At 32.0% G+C, this 24,693-nt stretch overlaps 3 protein-coding genes across 4 annotated transcripts; 2 read left to right on the top strand and 1 right to left on the bottom strand.

The window, feature by feature from the left end:
* Nucleotides 1-689: 689 nt before the first annotated feature.
* LOC127149590 (B3 domain-containing protein At1g20600-like) lies at nt 690-1,390 on the top strand. The gene has a single exon (XM_051085362.1). The coding sequence runs from the start codon at nt 710-712 to the stop codon at nt 1,388-1,390; it is 681 nt and encodes a 226-aa protein (XP_050941319.1). The 5' UTR covers nt 690-709.
* Nucleotides 1,391-3,527: 2,137 nt separating this feature from the next.
* LOC103493411 (uncharacterized) lies at nt 3,528-12,565 on the top strand. Of its 2 annotated transcripts, none has more exons than XM_008454130.3 (17): nt 3,528-3,741; nt 3,954-4,115; nt 4,509-4,705; nt 7,229-7,308; nt 7,387-7,482; nt 7,622-7,745; nt 8,197-8,255; nt 8,342-8,416; nt 8,606-8,676; nt 8,770-8,866; nt 10,107-10,181; nt 10,730-10,828; nt 10,964-11,107; nt 11,187-11,216; nt 11,320-11,382; nt 11,480-11,557; nt 12,255-12,565. In XM_008454130.3, the coding sequence occupies exons 2-17, from the start codon at nt 3,991-3,993 to the stop codon at nt 12,321-12,323; spliced, it is 1,482 nt and encodes a 493-aa protein (XP_008452352.1). In that variant the 5' UTR covers nt 3,528-3,741; nt 3,954-3,990; the 3' UTR covers nt 12,324-12,565. The 2 variants fall into 2 exon arrangements, with proteins under 2 accessions (XP_008452352.1, XP_008452356.1); XM_008454134.3 differs by having other exon boundaries at nt 3,528-3,782.
* A 9,432-nt stretch (nt 12,566-21,997) lies between these two features.
* Nucleotides 21,998-23,351, bottom strand: LOC107991253 (uncharacterized). The gene is made up of 3 exons (XM_017045951.2): nt 23,162-23,351; nt 22,282-23,063; nt 21,998-22,195 (listed from the first exon to the last, which is right to left on the bottom strand). The coding sequence occupies exons 1-3, from the start codon at nt 23,349-23,351 to the stop codon at nt 21,998-22,000; spliced, it is 1,170 nt and encodes a 389-aa protein (XP_016901440.2).
* Nucleotides 23,352-24,693: the final 1,342 nt, after the last annotated feature.

The raw sequence follows: 24,693 nt of genomic DNA, 5'->3' as shown, positions 1-24,693 counted from the left end.
AAAAAAAAAAGGAAAAGAAAAAACGTAATGTTTTTGTTTTCTAATTACCAACTTAATAACTTAACAGTATTCAAAGAACAAATATATGATAAAAAAACAATCAAAAGATAATATTGTAAATTTAAAATTTGGTAAGAGTAGAATAATTCAAAAATAATTCTCTATTTAAGCTACTCCTAATTTAGGAAATATAAGAATAATAATTTATAACAATTATTTTAATAGTAGTGGAAGATTTTTGAAAAATTTAACACAATTTGATATTGTAATTCGATTTGATTTTTATCTTTTTGAAAAAAATAAATAGATAATATATTTATTTGCAAAATATCTCAATAAAATAGCTTGTAAGTGATTTTTTTTTTTTATCGTAGAAAAATATTTTAAAAACGATTATTTGAAAAACTGACATATTTCGAAAACTACAATTGTGGGTTTTTTTAAAAAAAAATTAATATATTAACCATAGAAAGTGTATTGAAAAAATTAATATATTATCCTAAAACATTTTCCCTTCTTTTCGTGGAAAATGGTTTCTTTTCCTTTCCCTTATAGGAAACAATTTTCTCACTCTTATAAATTCTATTACTCCTACATTTCAAGATAAGTAAAAAGAAATATTGTTCTCTCCTTTCGGTCTATTATTTTCCTCATCGGCAACAGCAATTTTAGGGACACTACTTAAAGAAAACACTGTTGATTTCCTGCGATGGTTAAGGTGGGTTACATCTACAATAACAAAATAGTCGAGAAGGAGGTCTATGAAGCATGTTTGGCTCTTTGTGAAATGAAGAAAAGTTCGGAACCATTTGAGGAGCCCAATCAATTTCCAAGTTCAACTTCCATTTCTATGGTCGATGATCAACCTCCTGTGGTTAACGAACAACCTCCGATAGTTAATGAACATGCTCCTGTAGTCAATGAAGCTTTACTCAACAACAACAACAATAACAATGAAAATGTGGCAGCAGTCGTGGCTGATAGAGATTTGGGTAGACTTCCACCAATGGTAGTGATCCAAAACATAATTGGAGAGTGCAGTCCACCATTCGTGAAGCAATTGACGAAGACAGATGTGACAGACAGTCAAGGGAGATTAGCACTTCATAAAGAGTTTGTGAATCGTAATTTGGTTCCAATGTTCAATGGTGATGAGATTCTGACGAATGGAATTAGTGTTACCGTTTATGATAGTGAAGGAAGAGAATACGACATGACATTCAGGCTTTGGACTTCTAAACTTTATGTGCTAACGAAAAGTTGGAAGAAGTTTTACCATGACAATGGTTTAACACGACCCGATGAATTTATTACTCTTTGGATGTTTCGACATGTCGTCAATCATAAGCTTTGCTTTGCTATTATGAGAGGAAACGTTGAAGGACATTGACCAATTGAATCATAAACTTTTTTTTATAAATATTTTTGTAATTTTTTTTGTTTGATATCAATGAAAATAGTGTGTTGTTGGAATCTTTTTTCCACGTTATTTTTTTATGTTAATTGTTTCCTCGTATAACTTTGGATTTTTAGGCATTTTTTTTATTACCATTCGTTATTTACATTTTTTGAAAAAATCACGAGTAAGGATATATATAAATCAATATAATTGTTTTTTAGATAGTAAAGGAAAGAGGGAACATGACCAAAGTAACACTTTTTTTTTTCCTTTTTTAAAGTAGCACATTCTTTTAAAATTTATAAAACTATTTTTCGGTTCATCTTGAGCGAAATCGACCCTCGATAATTTTTTAAAATATTAAAATTTTCCAACTTATTTATTATTTTGGGTTTTATTGATGCATAGAATAGACAAAAGATTTTACCATTTTTCAAATTTTCCCAAATTTTATTTTATTATTTTTTATCTTTTTAAAAAACTATTCAAATCTTCCCAAATCTTACACTAAAATTTAACTATTTTTTTGTCTTTTCAAAAAATTATGAATATCGGTTCATTCAGAAAAAATTGTACCGAGAAAGCCTAAAGAATTGATAATTTTAGACTTTCTTGGTACAATTTTATCCGGGACGAACTGAATCAGCCAAATCTCTTTTACCCAATACTCATCGATTTTTCTATTACAGATTGACAAATTTTATATAAAATTATTGTTGTTGTAAATAAGATTTTCACTCTAATCATTTTAACATAATTATGAAACACATAAATTAGAATAAATGATTTTATGTTTTCAAACTTAATATAAGAAAAGTTAGTTAAGATTTGAATAAAGATATGAGATTAACATTTTTTTAAAATCCTCATAAACCTTAACTAACTTTTTTGATCGATAAAATTATCAATTTTTAGGATTTTTCGTTATAATTTTGGTCGAGATGGACCAAGAAAAACAGTTTTAAGAGTTTTATAAAAACGTGCTACTTCTAAAAATGAATATCAAAGTTGTGTTACTTTTACAATTTCTTAGGATAAAGACAAACTTTTTCTATGTCAATATCTATAATTTTTTTAATATTAAATTTAAATGTTTAATTCCGGGTAGGTGATGTAAAGGGGTTGGGTTCGGAGGCATTCTCAACCCAATCTATATTTTCGGGTTGGTTAGGTTGCCAACCTCAATTAAGTTTCCAATCTAACCCAAAATTTATTGTTTTCTGGTTTTATTATTATTTTTTTAGTTTCTAAATTTTATAGTTTGTAAATGAAAATCAGCAACAGTAAATCAAATATGTTTTGCAGTTAGTAAAAAAAAAAAAACTCTCAAAACTCAAGATTGTTTAACTTTTATTATATTAATTCGGGTTGGGTTGACCCCAATTTTTCAACCTTCCAACCTGTAACCCAAACCAGCAGAAAGAATCAAAATTTTCAACCCAATCCAATCCACATTTTAGACTAACACACCCCAACCCTAATTCTAGAAATCAAAAAGACAAATTTAAAATTAAATGTCTTCCAAACTTTTCCTATTTTACTTCCAAATTCTTTATTGGACTTTTTATATTTTCTGGGTGCTTTTCTTTTGGTTAAGAATCACTTTTTATTTGCTAAACCTTAGTAAAACTAACCATTTATCTAAACTTTATTTAGCAATAATTTAGTCTTTTAACTTTTAAAAATTTAATCTTGTACTTTAACATTGATAATGATTTAGTCACCATCTTAGAAAATACTTTGAATATTATGATCTTTTAAAATATATAGTTTACATCATGAAATAATAAAAATTGATATCAAATTTTGTTGGTTTTTTATTTCAAATTCTAAATCGTTATAAATTGAAAATATAAGAACTAAATTATTATGTAACTAATTGAAAAGACTAAATAATTATTTTTAGAAAGTTTAAGGAGCAAAAGTTTAGTTCAACTAACATCTGTAGACAATATGTTTTAAGATTAAATCTATCCGGCCTTTTATTTAGACGTTTCTTTTAGAAAAAGAAATGGTTGAAATAATAAAATTGATAAAATATTTAAAAATATAACAAATGTCAAAGTTAGTTAATTAGTTTTGTTGTCTTTTTGGAGGATTATATTTTTTAGATAAAGAGAAAATAAATATGGAATTAGGAAAAGGAAACCTAGCAGCCTCCATAACCGATCTCCTCCTTCTCGTGGCAAGCCGCTTTCCCCTCCGTCTAGCGATATCAACGACGGCCGTCAGTGCACCCAGCTCCGACCATCGTCCTTTGACAACTCCACCTGAAACCTCCTTCGCCCCAGGCGTTTGGTGACTTCAGCGGCGTGGACAAGCGACGTTCTTTCTGGCAAAGAGTATTGAGCGGCGCCAATCTTTCTCCTTTATGTTAATTGCAGTTAACTGATTAGTTTTTTTTTCTGTTAAAAGAATAGTTGTTTCAATATTGTTAGGTTGTTTTAAGTCTTTCGTTAGTTAAGTTTTCTCTGTAATATTCATCCTTCATCAGTGAGAAAACTCTTTCACTCTCTGTGAAAGATTATCACACTTTACCGTTTCTGTTCTACAGTTTACTTCCCCTGACCAACTCCGACGTTTAAGGGAAAATGATATCTGCGGTTTCATGGGTTCCTAAAGGGGTTTGTAAGCCTGTTCCAGACCTTGCGGATCCTCCCTCCCAGGAGATTATTGATGAACTCCTCAAGAGCAGCCAAGTCGTAGAGGATTCTAGGTAACGGAAAATTTGATTCATTTTACTTCTGTTTTAGCTATATTCATTTCACTGACCACTCACCTTTAATCTATCGTAAGGAAGATTAATTAAGTTTTATGTTTCTTTGCTGCTTTTTGGATTAGGTTGAGTTGTATCCGAATGTGTTATTGATAATTATACAAATATAATATATGAAGAAAGCGGATGCTTTCTGTTTCTGTTTCAGGGAATGTGTTATGTTGTAGTGCCTAATGATTATGCATTTATCTCATGATTTGTTTCTGTTTCAGGGAATGTGTTATGTTGTAGTGCCTAATGATTATGCATTTATCTCATGATTTTGGTGTTATTCATTTGGATATGTTAATTCCATATCTTTGCATTTTGAAAACTATGATTTGGTTTTTGCAGTAAACATAGTGATGATGAGGCAGATGAAGAAGATATGGATGTTGAAGACCCCAGTGATGAAGAGATTGCCAATGCACTAGCTGTTGCACAAGCACTTGGAAAATCTTCTGAGACCACAAATCTAGAAACCAAATATGACGACATTGCTGAAGGTTTGAAGGAACTCGACATGGACAATTATGATAACGAAGATGATGGTATTCTCATCCTCCCGCCCCTGATTTAACTCCTTTTTTGCTTCTTCATGTTATTAGTTTTTGTTAATTTTTATTTGGAGATGATTAGGAGGGGTTTTTAAGGAATTCTTCGAAAGAGGGATCCTGAACAGTTCGTTGGTTGAAACCTTTGTCTGTTCAATACCTAAGAAGGAAACACAAATAGGGTTGCTGTTTCGGCCTATCAGTCTCATTACTAGTGTCTATAAGATCTTTGCTAAAGCTTTTGCTAATCTGTTAAGGAAAGTGCTTCCGTCGACAATATCTGACGCTCAGGGGGCTTTTTTGACTGGAAGGCAGATTCTGGACCTAGCTCTTATAGCCAATGAATCAATTGAGGAATATAGATCAGAGAATTTAAGGGTGTTTTATTAAAACTTGACTTTGAGAAAGCATACAACCATGTGGATTGGGATTTTCTGGATAGAGTGGTGATGAAGAAAGGTTTTAGGTTTAAATGGAGAATATAGATGTGGGGGTTTGTTAGAAATGTGCAGTATTCCACTCTCACAATGGAGCTCCAAAAGGGTCGATTCAAGCTTCTAAAGGTTTAAGAGAAGGGGATCCTTTGTCTTCGTTTTTGTTCTTGCTTGCTGTGGATGTCTTCAGTCGAATGATCAGTAAAGGTGTTGAAGGAAACATCATTGAGCTTTTTAAGATTGACAGAAATGAAGTTGCTTTGTCCCACCTTCAATTTTTTGATGATACAATGTTATTTTGTTTCGGAAAAGAGGAGTCTTTCCAAATTCTCAACCATATAGTTGAGTCCTTTGAAGATATGTCGGGGCTGAAAATCAATAGTAGGAAGTGCACTATTTTTTATATTAATTTTGAGCATGCTAAGTTACAGAGGTGGATGGAGGTGTTTGATTGTGAGGTGGGTTCTTTCTCATCTCTTTATCTTAGGCTCCCTTATGGGGGTAATTTAAGAGATGTTTCCTTTTGGTATCCTATATGTGAGAAAATTCGTAAGAGATTGGCGGTGTGGAAGAAAAGGTTCTTCTCTAAAGCTAGCAGATTACCTTTGATTAGATCAATATTGAGTGGTATCTCGATGTATTATCTTTCGTGTTTAGGGCCCCTAGCTTGGTGTGTAAGAGCATCGAAAATACTTGAGAGATTTTCTGTGGGAGGGGGTGGATGAAGGTCATGGTTCCCATTTGGTAAGTTGGGAGGAGGTGGGGCACCCTTTGAGTCAGGGGGAGATTAAGGATTGGTAATCTTAGAATCCGTAAAAGTTTTGTTGGCAAAGTGGCTTTGATGCTTTTATCTTGAATCCGATTCATTATGACATAAGATTACTGTGAGCAAGGATGGCTCCCATCCTTTTGAATGGATGACGAAAGGGGCTGAAGGCACTTTCAGAAATCTTTGGAAGGATATTTCTTTCAAGCTCCCTACCTTTTCATGGTTTTCTTGTTGTTTCGTGGGAGATGGAAAGGACACTTACTTTTAGGAGGATTAGTGGGTTGGGGAGAATTCTCTCTGTTCGACATTTCCATATCTGTATCATTTATCCTCCTTTAAAAATTGTACTATTTCAAATCTTTTGGTGAGTTTTGAGAATTTTGTGTCTTTCTCTTTTGGGTTCCTTCGTAATTTGACCAATAGGGAACGACGGAGCTGGCCTCTCTTCTTTCCTTGCTTGAGGGGTGCTCTTTTAGAGAGGGGAGAAGGGATGTTCGTGTTTGGATCCCTAATCCTAGATGAGGATATACTTGTAAGTTTCTGTTTAGTCTGTTGTTGTATCTTGTTCCCCCTAAGGAGTCTTTTTCTGTGATGTGGTTTGGAGGACTAAAGTTCCTAAGAAAGTTAGGTTCTTTATCTGGTAAGTCTTGCTTGGCCGGGTTATTATAGTTGATAGGCTTGTTAGGAGGAGAACTTTGCTCGTGGGGCCTTTTTGTTGCGTGCTTTGTCGGAAGGTGGAGGAAGATCTTGATCATTTTTTTTAGGAGTCCTAGTTTGTGAGGGCCGTGTGGAGCTCTTTCCTTCAGGAGTTCGGTGTTAGCTTTGCTGGTTGCGGAATATTGGAGTGATGAATGAGGAGTTCCTCCTTCATCTGCCCTTTAGAGATAAAAGGGGTTTTTTTAATGGCTTGCCGGGGTGTGTGCAGTTATTTGGGACATTTGGGGCGAGAGAAATGATAAAGTGTTTGGGGGTAGGGGGGCATTGTGAGATTTGGTCTTTGGTTAGATTTAACGTCTCTTTGGGCTTCGATTACAAAGAACTTTTGTAACTATTCCATAAACAATATTTTACTTAGTTGGTCCTCCTTTTAATGGGGTTGTTTTGTTGGGCTGGTTTTTTTTGTATACCCTTGTATTCTTTGGTTTTTTCTCCATAAAGTCTAATTGCATAAAAAAAAGCAACCAGCATGGCACTGCAGCTAAGTTATGAATTTATGACACTTCTTAACTAATTTGACCTTCTATCACTTCACTGCAATTTATCTTTCATTGGATGTATTGGCGAGGCTATTCCTTATTGTGGTTTGCTTTGCTTTAGAGATTGAGCTTTTTACCTCTGGAGCTGGAGACGTTTACTACCCATCCAACGATATGGACCCATATCTCAAGGACAAGGATGTAAGTTATTTATTGAATATATTTGTCTGAATTAGTTCGCTATGTTGTTACTTGTGATATCTCTTTTTACTGTTATAGGGTGATGACTCTGAAGATATTGAGGATGAAACCATCAAACCGACAGATGCTGTCATAATTTGTGCATGTAGTGAAGATAACGTCAGTGCTCTCCAGGCACGTGGTACACTAGAACTAATACTTATTTCCCCTTTCTTGTCCCCAAATGAATCCTGCCCTAGAAAAGGATAATGATAGGAAAAATTGAAGAAAAATTTGTTTCCTTGACACTTACCAGGGTTTAATTTCTAAGCAGGTATGGGTATGTGAAGGATATGATGCAGGTGATCCAAACTTCTATATTCACCGTGATATAATTATTCCAGCATTTCCTCTTTGCACAGCTTGGCTAGATTGTCCTCTGAAGGGTGGAGAAAGAGGTATTGTGTTTTAATTAATTCTTTTCAATGTTCTTTTTGTTTATTCTGCACTCTGCTTATAGTTTACTGTATGGAAAAACAAATGGAAACTTGTTCCAAGTCATATCTCTGGCACTTGATTTGAGAATTTGGTATGCTTTCCTCAATTCTGCTTATTTTTTACTCATTAGTGAATGGAAAACACATGGACATTTTTTCTAACTTCTAAATACAATCTCTGGCATTTAATTTGAAATTTTAGTTGAATGGGTTTTGAAGAGTGGTTCTGATCTGCTTGGTTGGAGAACTGAAATTCTTATCGATTATATAATTTTTCTTTGAAGGTTAATCCAGAACTTTAATTAAATTATCCATACAGGAGGCTTTTAAAGATTATTGCCACAAGCAACAACCTTAATTTAACACATAGTTCAGCCATTTTTATTTACTACTTTATCCACTTGGTGGGCAGGAAACTTTATCGCAGTTGGTTCGATGGAACCTTCGATCGAGATATGGGACCTTGACATTGTATGTTTATGTGAATTTTTATGTAACTGACATTACATCTTATAAGAAACATGTCATATTAAGTCTTCTTTTTTATATTTGTCTAGATTGACGAGGTGCAACCATGTGCGGTGTTAGGTGGAATTGTTGAAAAGAAGAAGAAGAAGAAGAAGGGAAAGAAAGTAAGCTGCTTGTTTTCTTGTTAAGGCTCTTTCAATTTCCCATTTCAATCATTTCACTTGAAATTGTTGATCCACTTCCATCTTGGAGTTATTTTGTTTCAAATTCTTGATTGCATATATGCTTAAAGTTTCCAGCTGGTCTTTTTAAGTATTTACTGATTTTATGAACTCCATATCTTGTTTTGCTAGACATCGGTTACATACAAAGAGAATAGTCACACGGATTCAGTACTTGGACTTGCTTGGAACAAGGAATTCAGGTCTGTTTAACATTATTTCGTTACTGTGCTAGTTGTTTCAAGATGTGTTTTAGTGCATTATGATTCACTGTTAATTTTTCCCATAACAAATAGGAATATACTTGCTAGTGCAAGTGCTGATAAGCAAGTCAAGATTTGGGACGTATGTACTGGACAGTGTAATATAACTATGCAGCATCATACAGACAAGGTAAGAATCTCGGTTGTATTGATACATTAATAGCTCTAAAATTGGCTTATAGAATTGTACTAAAGGTCTAAATTAGTTTCTTGAATTGTTCTCTATCCCAAGGAAAGCGAGTGGTTCAAATTGTTTTCAAGTATTCACCTTAGCTTATTTTCTGTGTGCTTGAAGCTTACATGAACAACAAATGATGCCTTTTATGCTCATAAGCTCAATTTGCACGACATAATGCAAATGCATCTTGGTTCGTTTCTTCTTAAGACACATGAAAACAATGGCCAACTTTATTTTCTTCTATTCAATTATCTTTTCTGGTTTTTCTTCTATTTTTTTTATTAATTTTAATGGCCGGTTAGATGAGTCTCAATTTGAAGTTAAGTTTATGATAGGAGTGTCACATCCAATGTTTAGACTTGTGAGAATTACTCTTTGAGGCTTGCCTTGGATAAGGCTATAACTTTTAGCCTTGAGACTCATGCCTCAGTGAAAATGCAGTCAGACTTAAATCTCCACGCCTTTTGTAATGATTAGATAGAAGCACCATATCATGTTGCCTCATTCTTGAAATAAATAAGTAAATAAAGGTTCAGTCGGGACAATTAGAACTATATATACTTTTACTACTCAGGCTTTAAAAAAAATGAAGACAAGTTTATGGAAAAAGTCATCCTATTAGAGATAATAGGATAGATGTGAAAGTCTTAAAGATATCCTTTTATGGTTTTTATTTAACTGGCAACCGGTAGGGTTTTTCTTTTTGGTTTTTCTTTCATAATTTTTTTAATATATCACTATTACGTTAGCAAGACTCGATCACACAAATTTAGGATTTGTATTATGTTTTTAGTTGAATTTGAGGCTTACACATTGTCTCTTCCAAAGAAAAACCACAAATGATGCCTTTGGCCTTTTAAAACGCCAGTTCTATCCATATCATTCGTTAGACCATAGTTAGGTCTTTTGTGTTTGTGAAAGCTGTCAGTGTGGGAGTGAACAAGCCTTATAAAATTTCGAGGGTTTTTTTAATCTCCCCCTCCAAATTGATCAATTACAAATTTTATCTTTTCTATTGTCTTGTATTCTTATTATATTATTATCATTAACTTGGAAGAGTTTCATGATGAGGGTTGTTGATCTTGTGAATCTTGTGAAAGTTCCTACTTTATGCGTTTTCTAATGTAAATTGTCATTTTTTTCCAAATTGGTGCCATTTATGATGTTCTATTGATTATATTTTACTTTCCAGGTTCAAGCTGTCGCATGGAATCATCATTCGTCACAAGTCCTCCTTAGTGGATCTTTTGATCATTCAGTAGCTTTGGTAATACGAGATGGTTTCTTTTGAGTTTTTTGCACTCTCTTGTGGTGTTACAGTGATGCTGTTTAACTTATTTCTCTCCAACACTAGTTGATCTTCCATTCTTCATGTTTAACTTCCTTAGTTTTAGGTTAAAATAAGATTTTGAATCATGTACTTTAGGTGGTATTCCATTTTAATCTCTGTTCTTTAAATTTTATTCCATTTTAATCTCTTTATTTTCATTATCGTTAGTTTGAAATTAATTTTTCTTGCAATTCGTAAAATAATATTTAGTTATTTCCATTTAAGATAAGTTACAATGTGACTATCTTTCCATAATTTATAAAGGAAGGGTAACAAAGACTAATTTATTTTGGAAAAGTTAGATGATACTAATTTTAAGATTCATTTAAAGTAAAAGACGAAATTTGAACATTTGGAAGTAGAAAAAGTGTACTAAAATAGAACAAGTCTTAAAGTGTAGTGCAGGAACAAATTATTTCAACCTTGATTCTATGATTTCTCATCATACCATGAACTTTTTGGTTTTATGCTTTTATGTATTTCAGAAAGATGGGAGAAATCCTTCCCATTCAGGCTACAAGTGGCAAGTTACAGCAGATGTTGAGAGCTTGGCATGGGATCCGCATACAGAGCACATGTTTGTGGTGTGTTTTCTTGCCTATAAAGATCTCGTTTTGAAAATTTTTCAATTCACTTATGGATTCAATTTTTTTTTTTAAATCTTCAACTATTAATTTTTTCAGTGAGTTCGGTTTTTGAAGTATGGTTTTTTTGTTCAGGTGAGTCTAGAGGATGGTACAGTGAAAGGTTTTGATATCCGGAATGCCACTACAGAGACTAGTTCTGAAACCAAAGCTAGTTTTACTCTCCATGCGCATGAGAAAGCTGTTTGCTCAGTTTCTTACAGTCCCTCAGCACCTAATGTATTTGCTTTTCTTTTCTTCTGTTTATGTTTCCAGCTTGGTCTGATTACTAACTTCCGTTGTCTCTACTCTTCTCCAGCTACTTGCTACTGGATCTACTGATAAAATGGTACTCATAATAATCCCCCTTTATATTGCGCTTGTAAATGGTTTTAAGATATTAAAAAAGGGTATTTGTTTTGTTTGTCATTGACTCAAAATCTCCTGTGTAGGTTAAATTATGGGATTTGTCCAATAATGAGCCTTCATGTGTGGCATCGACCAATCCTAAAGCTGTAAGTATTATGATTTCAGTGGTTAAGTTATATACACAACATCAACTATTAGTTCTAATAATCATTTTGTTATATCGTGTACTTGTAACCATTGCAGGGAGCTGTGTTTTCGGTTTCCTTCTCAGAAGATTGTCCCTTTTTGCTGGCTATTGGAGGCTCCAAGGGAAAATTGGAGGTGAGTATATTTTGTTAGATTCATTAATTTTATTGAAAGTGGTTATGCTTTAGTTTGAATGAACCCTTTGGTTTTCTAAAAGCGTACTTTCTTTTTCTCACGATTTTTGACCATGGTTTTCTTCTTTGCTGGAAAAATATTTGAATTCTTAGCCAAATTCTAAAAACGAAACAATTTTTTTAGAAAGCTCCTTAAAAGTAGACGCTGCGTATTTAGTTTTCAACATTTGGATTGGACTTTGGAACTCTCACAGAAAGTAAACAGCAACATGTGGAAGTATTGTATATAAACTCTATTTTAAAAAAAGAACAAAAATCTAAGGCACTGTTTTGTAACTAACGTGATTTTTGTTTTTGGTTTTTGAAGATCAAGTCTATAAACAAACATTTCTAACTATTAATTTATATGTTTTTCTGGCTAGATTTTAGAAATACTTTTAAATTCAAAGCCAAATTTTGAAAAAAAAGAAAAAAAGAAAGTAGTTTTCAAAAACTTCATTTACCTTTGGAATTTGGCTTAAAACCTCTCATATGTTTATATTGGAATAAGAAATCGTGAGAAAACACTAATTTAAAGAACAAAATGGTTACCAAACAGAATCTGATTGGTTATCTATAAAAAATGACTTAAAATGGTTATCATCAAACAAGGCTGTGGTAATCGTACACTGACTATTGATGAATGATTGTATTTGCAGGTTTGGGATACATTAACTGATGCTGCAGTGTCTCGAAAGTATGGAAATTATAGGCAGCAGAGATCTTAAATCGTTAAACCAATGAGTTATGATAAAAAAATATAGATGAGAAATGTTTGGTTGTGTAGGCTATAGGTTAGTTTTTGGATTCTTTTCTTGAACAAACTTGGGCTTTGTCCTTCAAGTTTTGTAGCTGTTTTGAGTTTTGTCAGTTTTCAAGCCCATGCATTTTTCTTGTGGCAGGGCATAATGCCTAAAAACTTGTTGAGTATAAGAAATGTTTATTATATATATAAAAAAAGGTTAATGAATTCTTAGAGCTCTTGATTAATGCCATGCCATATTTCATTGACAGGAATGGGTGAATAGTGCCATTGGTCAGGGTATAAGCAATCCACTAGTATAAAACGAATGAAACGGTCACTGTTATTATATAAAAGTTCTAAAACATTCTTTAATTAATGTCTTTTTTTTTTTTAAACTACAATGACTCTTGGGCATCCTTCGATAACAATTCAATCTCTTGTTGATGGGTACTTTTGGTATTTTTTATTGTTTAAACACTTTTTTTTTTATTCTTTTTTCAACTTCTAATTTTATACATACATATATATATATATATATAGAATTTGTTGCAACATTATACTCAAATTTATTTTGAAATTTTGTTGTAGCATTAGATTTAGAATGAGATGTTTTTTGTTTAACATTTGTCTTAATTCTCATAATTAGGTAGAAACCTCCCCGTTCTATTGTTTAGAGGCAGACAAACTTGATTGTTTATGTGTTTCATGCTCTAAACGTTTGTTTTATTTTTCTAGTTTTCAATCTAAATGAGATCATTCAATTTCTCTCGAAGATTTTGCATGCCATCCATGTTATTATTATTTTTTTAAAAAAAGATCCAATCACATTAGATCTATTTTTCCTTTCAACATAAACGGACGGTTTAAAGAAAAATTCGAATAATCTAAATTCACGTTGAAAATCTATCTATATATCTATTCAATCTGCTATGGGAGAAACATTCGTTTTCATTTGCACAAAAATCAACGAGTTTTGATAATAATAATAATAAAAAAACAAAAGATTTGATATAATCATACGGAAAATTGTAAAAAGTATAACAATTGACAAAATATTTACATTTTATAGAAAGTGTAATAAATCTTGTTCTAGGAGCGTAAAAAATTTATTTATTATTTTTATTTTTAAAAAGACCCTTATTCATATTTAATGAAAGAGATTAAATTATTTTTTAAAAAATAAATATTTAAATATTCACCCCCATGAGCAATGTTTTTTTTTCTTTAATTAATATATTTTTAAACACATAAACAAAATTAAAAAGAAATTAACATATTTACTAGGGAACCAAAATTTAAAGAATTAATAATAGATTTTTAAATATTCCATTCGGGATATAGAAAAGGGAACATTTTTTTAAAATAATTTTTAATTATTCACATAAAAACTATTTTTTTAAAAAAAATAAAGATAATTTTCAATATTCATGTTTGGATAAAAAGGAGCAAAATTAGAAAAAGAAAAAACGAAAAAAAAAGAAAAATAGATTTAATAGAGAACATAATTTTTTTTTTAAAATAGGGTTTTAAATATTTATAGGTTGCATCGCGTTAAACACAATGAATTTTTATGTGGAGAGATTTAAAAAAAATCCATTTATATCCCTCACTAATACATCAATAATGCAAAAAAAAAAACATTTTATTACACCTAATATATCTTCAAAATAAAGAAAATATTAAGAAAAATAATTTATATTACCTTTTTTAAAATAAAGTTTTATATATCTAATTTTTTTATGAAATAAAATATTAAGATGCCAAACCCAACTTTTAAATAGTTGAGCTAATTTTTAACTTTTAAATAGTATCTCCTCTCCTTTTTTTTTTCTTTTAAATTTTTGTTAACTTAGTCTCCTAATTTTTTTTAAACTTAATTTCAAAGATCATTGTAATAATTTTGTGTTTTTTAGGCTATAACACAATTTCATTATTTAAGGTATGCTATTTTTTTCACTTTTTTTTAATAGTTTAACATGATTTTCTTAAAAACTTGCATGTGATTAAATTTTAGATGGAATAGTTTTTGAACTACATCTCATTTTCAAAGTTATTAAAGATGAGGAAAGCACATATTTAGAGTATGTAATATCTAAGAGGGGTGATAGGAGGAGGAGAAACATTCATTTCATTTCTTCTTTTCCCCATTTTAGTGGTTGATTATATTTTATAATTTTACATTTATATCATTAAATACACATTAAAAAAAAAAAGATTTTTATAGGAAATCTGTAACTATTTATTTTGACTTTCACATTAAATAAGTTTAGATTTGAAAACAAAAATCTCTTACCTATTAAATTATGTTTTTCTTTAAACACCCAATATGTTCATGTTGAATGAAGTTTCTTTTTAAAAAAAATCATTGACCATTTATTTTGACAAATGAGAGTCTATATTATATTTTTTTAAAAAAACAACTCTACCTATGAATTCACCTAAAAAAGTTAAAAAAAACCTTATCATCTAAGAGTCCGTTTGATAATTCTTTCTGTTTTTTATTTTTTTTAGAACAAGAAAGAAGTCTATTTTTGATAACTATTCCCGTTTCCTCTTTCTTGAAAAAAAAAAAAATAGAAACAAAAATTTGTTTGATAATCATTTCTTGTGTTATTATTCCTAACATTTTTACTTATTTTTTAGTTTAAATATAATTTAATTATGTAAAAAATAAAAATATATAAAATTCATTAAAATATGAAAATACAATGATAAGACATTAACATTATCAAATACACACAAATCTCATTGCAAAATTAATAACTATGATTCAATATTTTTTAGTAATCATATGATGTTAAAATTTGATTTGAAATATTATTTTTTATTCCATCCATCTCTCTTAGATGATGTTGATTCAAATTCAACTCAATTGTATTATTATGTAAATGTCGTAATTGTAAAATATTAAAGATAACCTAAATGATTATCTTAGTAAAAAAATTATATAATGTAAAATTTTAACTAATTTCGATCATACTAAAAATAATAAATTTAAATTTAAAAAACATATAAACATGCATATTGCAAAATTTAAAATTTGAAATTTAAAATTTAAAGAATATTTAAATAAACATATTCATAATTTAAATTAAGAAGCTAAAAATAATATATAAATTTAAATATGGAACGAATTAAAATTTAAAATTAAAATAAACATATAAATATAAAAATTAATAAACATAAAATATAAAATAAATATAGCTAAATAGAAAAAAATTTAAAATTAGATAAAAAAAATTAAATTAACATATATAAGTGTGAAGAATTAATAAAGGAAGGAAAAACAAAAACAAGTTAAGAAATAAAAAAATCATCCAAGTCGGAGATTGAACCCAAAACTTTTAAGCTAAAAGTGAATATAACTGTCTCCTCTCACACTAATGAGAAACATAAATTAAACAGAAAACAAGAACCTATCAAATGGATCCTAAAAGATCTCGTTAAAATCATTAATTTTTTTTTAAAAAAACTATACATTCACTTTTTGAAAATTTTCAAGGGTTTAGGGTTTAGGGTTTATTCTCTTTTTACATTTTATTTAACATGTGTCCTTCATTCTTATTCTCCATTAGCTAACTTATTTTTCTCGAATTTTTCTTTTAACTTTTTGTTTGCTTACTAATCTTTTTTTTTTTTGTTTTGTTTGCTCATTAATTTGTTTTAGAGGAATTATTGTTTTGTAACGTTATGATATATTTTTTTCTTTGTTCAATGTCTTCTTTTTCGGTCGTTTTTTCTTGGTTAAAAGAAATTTGTGGAGTTGAGTCAATTTAGAGGTAGACAAACTTACTATTTTATTTTTTATGCTTTATGTTTTTTTAGTTTTTTTCTATTAGTTTTTAATTTTTGTTAATGCACAAGTTTGGTTTAAAACAAGGGGCGACAAGAAGAATAGCAAAATTTAACATTTACTTTGGATAAATGACAATTTTTTTTAATTGTCAAAATAGCAAAACAGTTAATTTTCACATAATAAATGAGACGACTATGCCTTAAATGCCCCTACCTAATTTACAACATCGACTCTTAAATACAATAGTAGACAGAATTGCAAATACTCTGTACTTAATACACACTGCCTTCAAATTTCTATTTCCCTCCCAAATAAATAAACCATCTTTCTACAAAACATCACATCTTCTGCATGCAACCTCTCCACATCTCAAATAAAACCCTAGTTTTTCCTTCATTTGTTAAAAGCTTTCGAGGAACTTCCATTTTTTAAAGTCTTCCCGACGAATTTCCACCCCTGCGTCTTCTTTCGTTTTCCCACCGTAGCTTCTTCCTTCGTTTGTCTTCCACAGTCGCTTTTCCACCGCCGCTTTTCGATCGTCTGCACGCCCTTTGTTTTTCGACCGTAGCTTCCTTTTTAGTTTTTCCACAGTCGATTTATCTTCCATCGTCGCTATTCCATCGTCGCTATTCCGCCGTCGTTTTTTCGCCATCTGCACGCCTTTCTTTTTTCAATCGGTTTGCACCGCCAATTGTGCAAAGTATCGGTGAGTTGTTCCTTCTGACCTTTGGATTCTTGCTCTGTTTTCTGCATGTATGTGTTTTCTGCATATTCAAGCTTTGGATTCTTGCTCTGTGAAAAAAATACCGAGTTCTAATTTTTGGTTCTAAAATTTGTTTAAATTTCAAATTGCTTCTCACCCGCTTACAACTTTTCAAATTGCTTTCAAATGGCATAGAATGTTATATTTATATTTTAATTCCATGATTTTTGTTTCCTAAAATAAAGGGCATAAAGTGTGAACAGATACGCCATTTATTTTAGGAGTGTTACTTGGGATCTGTTCTGAAGTTATATATAAATATATTGGCTTTTGGACTTTTTTAAATTTTATAGAATATAAAGATGAAAAAGGGGAAGGGAGAAATCAAAACAAGGACAAGTGATCGGTTACGAGCAGCGGGGATCACTGGTTCTAGGAAATCATTGGCAACAGGAATTCAAAACCTATCGAGTTCTTCTGAGGAGGTACAAATGAATGTTTTCTGTAATTATAAACAAATTATAGATGTTTATATATTTTTCTATAAATGTCAGAGAACAGAAGATATCATGGCAGAAGGTTCCGGGGGCAAAAAAGAGAGTCCAGGAACTTCAAAAAAGAGGGTGAGAACTGAAACGAAAAAAGAGGAAGCCACTATCCAGAAGAAACAACGGATTAAGAGTTTGGTAAAGTGTAAATCTATTCTCCAATTACTTGTGGTCTATTAGGTTTCAAATAAGATTTTTATTTATATTGTTCCCTGTTTAGGTCTCGAGGAAGAGAGTTTATAGGGGGAAAGGTGAAGGAAAAAAACAAAAAGAGGTTGAAGGAAAGGTATAACCGTCATACATTTGTTATGGATGAATTATGTGCTATATAAATTAATTGTAAATTTGACAAAGAGGATGATACGGAAAGCGAAAGCGAAAAGGAGGACAAAGTACATGAAGAAGAAGAAGTGGAAGAAGATGAACAAGCTGAAGATCAAGAAGACGAAGAAAAACAATATGAAGAAGAACAGGATGAAGAAGAGGAAGGCGAGACTGCCGTGGGTGAAAATTCAAATTCATCGACGAGTGAGATATCCCCAGATACTAGGAAAAGGAGGAAGGCTAGAGAAAAGGGAAAGAAAGTAAGCAAGTAATTTCATATTGGTGTATGTTATTTTACATACATACCTCAAATTTTTGTTTTATAAACTAGGTGAAGGCTATTAAAAAGGAAAAAAAGGAAAGAGAAGATAGAAGGAGAAAGGGAAAAGCTCCAATGAATCTGGAGAAATCAGAGGTAACTATTTCTGTTGTCTGTCTGTAATTTAGATACTCTGTATTTGTCGTGTTGCAGATGTATTGTATGGTACTTTTGTTGTATGTGTTTTGTATTTGTGGCTTCTGTCTTTTGTATGTCGGGTAGTTGATTGTATGGGATGTAGTTAGTTACAGAGTATGTGTAAATTGGTAGTGAAAAGTATCAATGTTCTGTATGTTATTTTATATTGATAGTCTATTCAATTATATATGTTGGCTGTCTTTTATGTTTACAGTGTATTTATCGGTTTAATGCATATGAGATATGTGTGATAGATATATGTGTGGTTACTGATGATTTTTTCAAATCATGTTAGGACTCGGTCTACTTAATGTGTTCTGAAAGAAGAAACGAGCCTTTAAAAATCAATCTACACATTAAAAGCATAGTAATAGAGAAAATTAAGGAAAATTTTGGAGATAGGCTGATTAATAGGTTTAGGGAGGGGATATTTGGGCACTTTCTAAACCTCTCCATAACAAACCAATCTTCCCAATTGTTGTTGCACCTTATTCAGCGAATGTGCAAACCCAAATTGACTAGTCAGCTTCAGTTTCTAATAGGACGAAGGGTTCTGAGGTTTGGATTGAGAGAATTTGCACTTATAACAGGCCTAAAATGTCATGAGGTTCCTTATATTAACCATGAGGATATAAAAGGTGGTGGGCGGCTAAAAGGGGTATATTTTGAAAATCTTAAAACTGTGACGAGATAGTACTTGAATGTTATGCTCTATATAAGTACTGCTGGAACTGATGATGATAGGATAAAAATGGCCAAGCTGTACTTTCTGGAAAGTTTTTTGACCCCTAAACAAGAATGTCTAAGTGTAGATTGGGATCATATCATTATGGTAGATGATGATGAAGTATTTGATGGGTACCCGTGGGGTAGAGTTGCTTTTGAACTCTTAGTGGACTTCATGAATAGGGCCGTTTGTAGCAAGGGGCAAACGGGTATTTCTATGGGGGGTTTATTTTCCCCATTCTCGCTTGGGCTTACGAGGTAATCCCAACATTAAGTACTCCGCCCAACTTCTTTGCAACGAGGATTTCCAATGAAGTCCCTAGGATTATAAATTGGACAGCTGACACACAACCCAAATGGAAGGACTTAAAACAGAAAGTGTTCGATTCGCCAACGGTATGTAAATCTCGTAATTTGTAGTACTTCATATATTCATAATATTTTTGTTTATAGAGTATTTTGTTCATTTTTGAAACAGCTTGAAGTGTCTCTAATGCTGGCAACCCCAGATGAAGTGGGAATGCCATTCTTCGCACCATTCATCGAGACAGAAAAAGACATACTCAAAGAAGCAGAGGATGAGCTTCCAAAGACCAAGAATTCTGAACACATAGCCTCTGTTTCGTTGAATAGAGGCATGCCGTCTACAAGTGAGATTAATGTCTTGAGGAAAATGGTAGATAAGATTGAGATTAGCCAACAGAGGATGGAGACGAGTGTGGAAGGTCTTCTTGAGTTTCTTAAATATGTGGAGTTGAAAATGAATAATCGGTTTGAAGAACTAGTGCAGAAGATGAATGGAATAATGGAAGCAACAAAGAGTTATGAATTTATGGTAAGCATATTGTGTAGACTTTGATAATATGTGTATCTGGTTTGTATTTGTAAAGAATCTTAACAAATACAGTGTATCTGGTTGCAAAGAATCTTACCAAATACAGTGTATCTGGTTGTATTTGTTGTGTCGGGAGCACGGGCGTTTGAAGAGCACCTTGACAAGGTGGAGGAGGACTAAGAAGAAGATGATTTGAAGATTTGAACTTGGATTCAAGCAATCGAATGGTGCTTGAAAAAAGGGATGACGATGAAGACAAGGATGGAAAAGGGTTTATGGATGAAAGTCGAGGAGAGAGTTCAAGAGGGCACGATGGTGGTCAATCTAAAGTGGCAAAATCAGAGACACCACCAAGAGCTGGAGATAAAGAATCTTCTTAGTATAAGGTAAAGAAAAAAAATCAAAATGTTGAGAATGTGTATAATACATATTATAGACTAATATGTACGGAGGAAACAGATGAGGAGATAAACAGGTTGATACGGTCAATTGATGAGAGTGTTATATATGATGAGATCAAGAAAAGAGAACAGAGGAGAAGAACGATATAGTTGTGGATCTCTATATGTTTATTATATTAAATGACTATGTATGTTTAATGACTGTAGTATAAACTACATTGAATTTGTACCTTTAACTGTGATAGTAGGCTGACTGTTAGTTTAAGTGTGTGGGGATCGATGACATGAATGTTTTTTGGGGTTATCTACCAGTTACCACTGTTTTTTGTAACGAATGCTGGTAATTACTATGTATGTGTTGGTTTTTTTTTTGGAAAGGTATTGTAGTAAATGCAAGGGAGGGGATATGAACCCGGGACCTTTTGTCCACAGGTACATATAGGTGCCAGTTGAGCTAAGCTCATGTTAGCTATGTATGTGTTTGTTACGGTCCCCTTCTGGGTAATTATCATTAGGGATATCATTGAATATCATTTATCATTATGAATATGATTGAATGGCTTGCTGTGAAACATTTAACATTATGAAGATCAGTTAATGGATGGATAGGTATAATGTTGAATGAGTATATAGTTATTCTATCTAGGCAACTGAGATAACAGTTCAACTATATTTGAAATCTGACATATAAGGATATGAATGGCTGTAGGTTTGGTTTGACTACATATTCCTTCGAGACGTTGTGAATTGTTGTATATGAATGGTATCTTTAACTAATACCCGAGAAATATTAAAGAATGCACAGGGTCAGTGTTCATTGAATTCAACCCCAAGAATGTTGAGGAACGTGCAACTAACATTTGGCAAAATTAAACATAGACCACAGATGGCCAAGGTGATAACATGTCTAGTATAAATGTCGGTTGAACATTTCGAAAATGGTAATAACATACTTAATATAGAGACTTGTTTGCCAATAACTTGTAGATTATAGGTAAAATGCCGAGTAATGATAGGGTTTCAAATATGGCAGAAAATACAGCAGCAGCAAGGGTTGTTCTAAAACATGTAAGCATATGATCTAGTTTATACGTAATTTATAACTTGTTATCCTATTCATGGACTTATTTTTTTTTAGCTAAACAACATAAAGGAAGGGTTGGGAATGAAAAGATCAAATGCTAAAGAGTATAGAGAGGTTACACCAGTTTCAACGGGAATATGGACAGATGCTTTGAGAGAAAAAGTAGTTGAACCAAGGAAGGATAAAGAGAATTCATCCTCAGAATGGCCATCATTTGATCTGCATCTAAGTCAAGCTTGAAATATTCATTTTATGCTTTTTTGTTAGGGGTCTAGAATATATTGGAATTACCATATTTTCGTTGAACTAAGGTATTTGTTTTTACAAAACTTGTAAATTCATGCTTATTTGATAATTGTTAAGTAAGCTGGATTACATTGGATTTTGAACATAACTGTGGTTGAGTTTAAAACAGTCAAATACAGTGTAGTTAAATACTTTGTATTTAAGTGAACAAAAGAACGATCTTATTTGAACGAATCATTCAACCAACTTGATAAGAAAATACCACTATGAATATAAACTAATTATCCCTTTTACTTCTTAAACATGACAATTACTAAATGGGTTCTTTACAAAACCTGCAATTGTCACCTTTTTTACCACACCTGCTACAACGAACAGTGGTTTTCTTCTATAAAAATGAAGTAAACCTCTTCTTTTTGGGTCTTCCAGCTGGACGTTTAACCTGCGGTGGAAGTATTCCATCATTGCCACCTTGGTGGGTATTCCTAATTTGGTTTACAGTACCAATAGGACGCGTCCTCTTCTTGTACAGGTTTATCAAATTTGAGACATAGTAGAACTTATCAGTGTATAAATGGGATTAAGATTCCTTGTGGACAATGCTATACATGCATGTGAACAAGGGATCAAATCAAGGTCCCATTGACGACATGAACATGTCCGATTTAAAATGTTGACAACAAATTGTTCCTTACGATGGTGGACTTCAAATTCATGTTGGTCTACAGGATATATCTATCACACCAATACAACAAATATCATGTACAAAAAAAGTAATTCACTACACATTTATTGCATTTATTGAATATTAAATAACTTACATTCATTGAGCGGCTCTGCCTTAAGGATTCTCGAATCATATCTTCTGCATATATTGAAAGTTGTGTGCGTTGGAAACTCCATTTGGTACGACGTTCATAGAACCATTTTTGAATCAAACTACGGATAGATTCTAGAAGTCCAATTACAGGCAATTCTCGTTGTTCTTTCAAGGTAGAGTTCATACTTTCAGAGATGTTGGTTGTAATAACCTGGTATCTTTTTCTCCTAAAAAATGCCCTAGCCCACTTATGTCTTCCCACTGCTTCCAACTCATGCCTCATTGATGGAGATAGTTGTTCGAGTTGCCTCATGTAGTACTCAAATTCCAGTGGTGTATACGTTCTGGCACATTTATTGAATGAGTCTTCCATGGGAAGTGATTTATGGTTCTTTTTTAAGTTCTTCAACAAATGGAATGCACATAATCCATGTTCAGCTATTTCATAAACGACATTAAACCCATTTTCTATACTTTTGTGAGCATCAGAAACAATTACCATTTCATTATGTTCCCCAAAAACGACTTTAAGGTTTCGAAAAAACCATGACCATGACAAATCATTCTCTGAATCAACGACAGCAAAAGCTAGTGGCATAATTTGAGAGTTCCCATCAATAGTACAAGCAGATATGAGGGTACCAAGATATTTGTTCTTCATAGTTGCACCATCAACAGAAATAACTGGTACGCAGTAGTTCCATGCATCAATTGAAGTAGCTAGTGCCATGAAATAGAATTTAAACCGACCTTCATCATCTGCTTCTTTAGCCGTATATGTACCTAAAAACAGTCAGATAAAGTAGTTTAGAATTACATTGTATTTTTATATGGATCTTGTGGTATCTGTTAAAATACAGGGTATTTGAAATTTTTGATACCTGGGTTGTTTCGGATCAGTGCATCCGAAAAGGTAGACAACATGACATATGAGTCCTTCGGAGTACCCCTAATGGAATTCAAAGCAATTTCACGTCCTCTCCAAGCTTTATCATAACTTACGTTCACATCGTGGTGAATCTTCATATAATTTATAACATCCGAAGGACGACATGGAGTCTTGTCATTCATTTTAAATATTAAATTCGTACACTCAGATACAATCCAGGATGTTGCTTGTTTGTGGTCATTCTTCACGACGTCAACAGAACACAGATGTGTATCCGTGAATTTACGAACTATCCAAATGTCACTTTTTTTTAATACCGAAGCACGTAGATACCAGGGGCAAGCTGGATCCTTACATCTGATGTCGAATGATGTACGGTTGGACCTAACAGTAACTAATTCAAAGCTACTATTCAAAGCGAGCATATAAATAGCTTTTTTCAAAACTAATTTTTGCCTAAACATGGATCCAACTCTAATGTGTATAACAGTATTTGGTGATTCAAATGCATTGAAATCAATAATTACATTTTCAGTATGTGAGTCTTTGGTTCTAGGTAGTTCGCTGCTCATATACAGGGTATTTCCAATATCCGTAGCAGGTGCGGTGTCAACGACAATGAGTAGATCATTGTCGGGGAATTTTGATAAAACTAACATAATCCAAGATACATCCTTATCATCAACAATCCGAATGAGTTTCGAATTGTTGCAATCTTTCCAGTAAAGGGTCAACCTAGAGACAGAAACTTTTGAATTTGGAAAAAGTCTATGTTGGATACAATTTGCAAATTCTTGAAACGAGGATGAAACCGGAACATATACATCAAGGAGGCGATAGTCAATATATCGGCATGACTCAATCCATCTACCATGAAATACGGTCTTCACTCGTTGCAAAGCCATGGAAACAATTCAAAGTGAACAGGTTTATCGAATAAAGTATTCACTGGTAGATTGTATATAGGAGGGATGAATATTAAATTATTGTTTCATATATTATACGGGTACCTGTTTCATTTGAAGGGATCACGTTTTAATTTGATGTAATGGTCGGATATTAAGAAATTACGGTAGAGAATGACAAAGAAATAAAATGTATATAACATAATCTTATGAATATAATCTTGAGAAGGCAATGTTAGTTATTTTTCTAAAGTAGTTTAGAATATAAAGATGTTGAAATTTCAAAAAGAATATGTTTTGCTCCGTTCTTCGTTGAAATTTATGTTTTAATGGCCATGAACGTTTTGGTGAAATTTGTATTTTCGTAATATATTTCAGATTTGAGATTGTGTTTCGGTGAATCTTGTGTTTTCGTTTCCATTAACGAATTCTGGTTTGTTGGTAACATTAAAGATAGATGACAATTTATTTGGCATGATTTTAGGGATAGTTGAGATTTGAATCTAAAGTTAAGTATTCCCATTATATTTGCATAATTTCAGGAAATTGTTGGAGTTTAAATTTGAATTTTAGAGATTTGAATTTCGATTGTTTTAAATGCTTTTCCGTTACATTCTTT

This window comes from Cucumis melo, chromosome 5 (assembly GCF_025177605.1).
Source record: "Cucumis melo cultivar AY chromosome 5, USDA_Cmelo_AY_1.0, whole genome shotgun sequence".
NCBI classification, from domain to species: domain Eukaryota; kingdom Viridiplantae; phylum Streptophyta; class Magnoliopsida; order Cucurbitales; family Cucurbitaceae; genus Cucumis; species Cucumis melo.
Note: the sequence above shows the minus strand (reverse complement) of the source record. Positions and strands in the feature narration are given on the sequence as shown.